The following is a 3,427-nucleotide window of genomic DNA, read 5'->3' as shown; positions in this document are numbered from 1 at the left end:
TGTGGTTCTCTACAACTACTGTTCCAAAGCTCCTTTGGGATTGAGTCGTCCCTAATGGAGCTTTCACCACTGACCTTTGAGTTTAACAAACAAAATTCCAAATGACTAAATTTTTATATAAATGAGCTAAGAAACAGTCTTCAGATAATTAGGTGTGTTAATCTCCATCAAGACATGTTGCTGAAATGTTTATTCTGGTACCACAGTTATAAGTCAGAATCTCCAAAAAACAAAAGGCTAACAAAAGTAAATTGTAAATCAAAGAAGCTTTCGCAGCTTAAACCTCCCAGTCAAGCCCAAGAGAAGCAAGGCAAAACAACTTTCCTGCAAACTAAATGGGTCTCCAAATATTTGCATCTAGTTGAGCTTTCAGAGATAGATACCTAAGACCTATCATTAATATATTTACTATCCCCGCTGTGGTTGCATTGATTACACTTAAAGAGTTTAACACCCATCCAAGTCCAAAGGTGGAAGAACACATATACTGGTATGGTCATCACAAGGGCAGACTGACTGTAAAAGTAAAGGCTAACCATACTAGCATAACCCTGTGGGAAGTTTTCTCTGACAGAGGTGGAGTAAAACAATCCTGCCCAGGGGATTAGCAGAATCTCAGTCAATTTAGGCAGAGGCAGAAACACTCTTCTTCCCCACTTACTACCCATCACCTTGTTTTAAAAGATACATAGTGTTAAGAACATTTATTTATTTATTTATTTATAATTATGAGCTACTGACGCTCCATTTCTTCTTGCTTCTTATTTTGATGTGTTGTCCTAGCTGCCTGATGATGGGACAGGCTAGGCTATTCCCAGCTCAATTTGTTGAGGCTTCATATCCAGCTTCTTGGAGAGCCTGCACATCAGGAACTCCAGCAATGCTGGGTCGAACGAGCAGGAGGGTTCTTTTGCCCTCTCGGCCGGTCTGCTGGGGACAACCACCCCATTGCTCACAGGCATCTATGAGTGACCATAGACAGACAGCTGGCTTGTCCCTCCCAGCAAGGAGGCCAGCCTGCAGTGTGCTGGGTTCAGCCAGATCTGTCGCTGGTAAAAGCACTTTCCGCGCCTAGCCGCGCTCCCTTCTCCGCGCCCCTCCCCTCACGCACCTATTTATTTTTAAAAGTCATTGTATAGAGTTTTTCTAAAAAACGGTGTTTTTTTTTTAATTTCTGTGGGAGTACTTTCCAACAATATTGCTATTTTTGTGGGTCTCTAGGTCATCTCCTTTGAAGGCAAACAGCTCAAGGGACCCAAAGTCCAATGGGATGTACAAAAAAAAAAAAAAAAAATTTAGGATCCTGTAGTATTTACTATTCCTGGGAAGGTTAGCTAATAAAGTATAGGGATTAGGAACAGCTCGTGAATACCATATACAACTTTTCTCCAGGACCCCCAGGAGAAAAGGACCAATCCTGTCAGTGACACTAAATCCTCTTTACAGTAGGAGTGCATAAAGTGACAGTAATAGTAGAGGACAAAGAGGAACCCCACAGTAGGCCCAGTCTGAAATAAGCCAATGCCACCTTCAGAACAACTTTGTTTATTGTTGATAAATTCAATAAAAATCTACGTATTTCTATCTTTGTTTAGGTTATTGGTTTTGGTTGATTTTTTAGTTTTTTTCTCCCCCCACCCTTTTTTGCCTGGGTTAGTGTTGTTTATTTATTTGTTTTGGTGCCAGGGCGTTTAACCAACGAGCCACATCTCCAGCCCTTTTGAACTTGCGATGCTCCAGCCTCTAAGCCTCTGGAGCCTCCCTGGCTCTCCCTGGTTTCTTAATTGGTAGGAGAGGAGTATTATAGGGAGACCTGCAGGGTCTTAGTAAACTGCTTAAAAAGCTAGTCAAGCACAGGTTTGATCTCAGCCTGGGCCTTAGGGTTATACTCTAGGACATCTGTTAATTTGTTTTAAGGTAGCTTTTACAGGTTTAGCACTAATAAGTCATCCCATTTGTCCTCTTGACCAGAACTTGAGCATGACTTGAGTCAGGATATTCTCAGAGACAGTCTTGGGGGACTGTTGGTGTTTTATGGAGGAGCACCATGAGCTTCTCTCCATGACCAGGAACTTGTGTTTGCCTTTTATCCCACTGAAGAATAATAAAAAGATACCCCTAGTTTGCTTAACAGACTTCTCCTAAGAGGGGAATAGGGCACACAGGAACTCATAGAAATGAGTGCTTTAAAACCTTTGAACCACTTCACAGGTCAACAACAGTTTTTTAAGAGATAAACAAAATTGAAAATCCTTAGATTAAGAAAAAAGACAAACTCTCAAATAATTAAAGTTATAAATGAAGGAGGATACATTGTAACTGATGCCATGGAGATGAGAAAGATTAAAGAGATTACTATGAGCAATTATATGCCAACAAAATGGATATCTCTGAAGTTAATATGCTCCAAGAAAAATAGCATGCAAAGACTTGACATGTGAAGAAATGAAACTCTCAATGGGCCCTTAACTTCTAAGGCTGGGGATATAACTCAGTGAGAGAGTATTTGCCTAACTTGCAAAGGCATTGGGTTTGATCCTCAACACACACATACACACAAAAATGAAAATAAAAATGCAATGTTAATTCAATGTGTGGAAAATCAATGCAATCTACTACATTCATGGAAGGAAGGACACAAACCTCAGGATTATTTCAGCTGATGCAGGGGAAAAAAGCACTTGATAAAATTCAATGCTAATTCATAATAAAAACTATTAAAAAACCAGGAATAGAAGGAAACAGTATCAGCAGAATGAAGACTATATAAGACTATATAAGAAAACCCCACAGCTGACACCAAACTCAACAGTGAAAGACTGGAGGCCTCTCCTCTCAGATCTCGAAGGAAGCAAAGATGCTTCTATTCAGTCTTGACACTTCTATTCAACATGTACTAGAAGTTCTATGAGCAAAGAGACAAGAGAAAGAAACAACAGGCATCCAAATAGGGAAAGAAGAAGGAAAATTCTCTGTTCATAGATGACATGGTTTCATAAGTAGAAAAAGCTAAATATGCCACACAAAACTTTCAGAACTAATTAAAAAATTCATCAAAATTATAGGATAATAATCTGTTGTGTTTTCTATGTACAATGAATAGTCCCAAAATGAAGAAATAAATCTCATCACAAAGGCATTAAAAAGAATAAAATACTTAACAAGTTTTAAAAGGAGGCAACAGACCCAATTATTCAAAACTTCAGAAATTTTGTTGAAAATAATTGAATGAGACACAAATAAGCAAAATTATCTTGTGTTCAAGGACTGAAAGACGTCGTGTAGATAATATTTCCATATAACCTACAGTGCTATGCACATTCAGTGCCATCCTTACTAAAATCTCTTGACATTTTTGTATAAATTGGAAAACATAACTTAAAATTTATATGGAATCTCAAGATATTCTGAATTGTGAAAGTAATCT

The 3,427-nt window shown here is 38.5% G+C and overlaps 1 protein-coding gene across 1 annotated transcript; it reads right to left on the bottom strand.

The window, feature by feature from the left end:
* Window positions 1–383: 383 nt before the first annotated feature.
* LOC124096326 (phosphatidylinositol N-acetylglucosaminyltransferase subunit Y-like) lies at window positions 384–668 on the bottom strand. The gene has a single exon (XM_046450144.1). It carries the CDS (start codon window positions 666–668, stop codon window positions 384–386), a length of 285 nt encoding a protein of 94 aa, XP_046306100.1.
* Window positions 669–3,427: the final 2,759 nt, after the last annotated feature.

This window comes from Marmota monax, unplaced genomic scaffold (assembly GCF_021218885.2).
Source record: "Marmota monax isolate L192 unplaced genomic scaffold, Marmota_monax_Labrador192_F-V1.1 WCK01_AAM20220418_F8-fsc00004, whole genome shotgun sequence".
NCBI classification, from domain to species: domain Eukaryota; kingdom Metazoa; phylum Chordata; class Mammalia; order Rodentia; family Sciuridae; genus Marmota; species Marmota monax.
The sequence above is the reverse complement of the archived record's forward strand: the minus strand, read 5'-3'. Positions and strand labels throughout refer to the sequence as shown.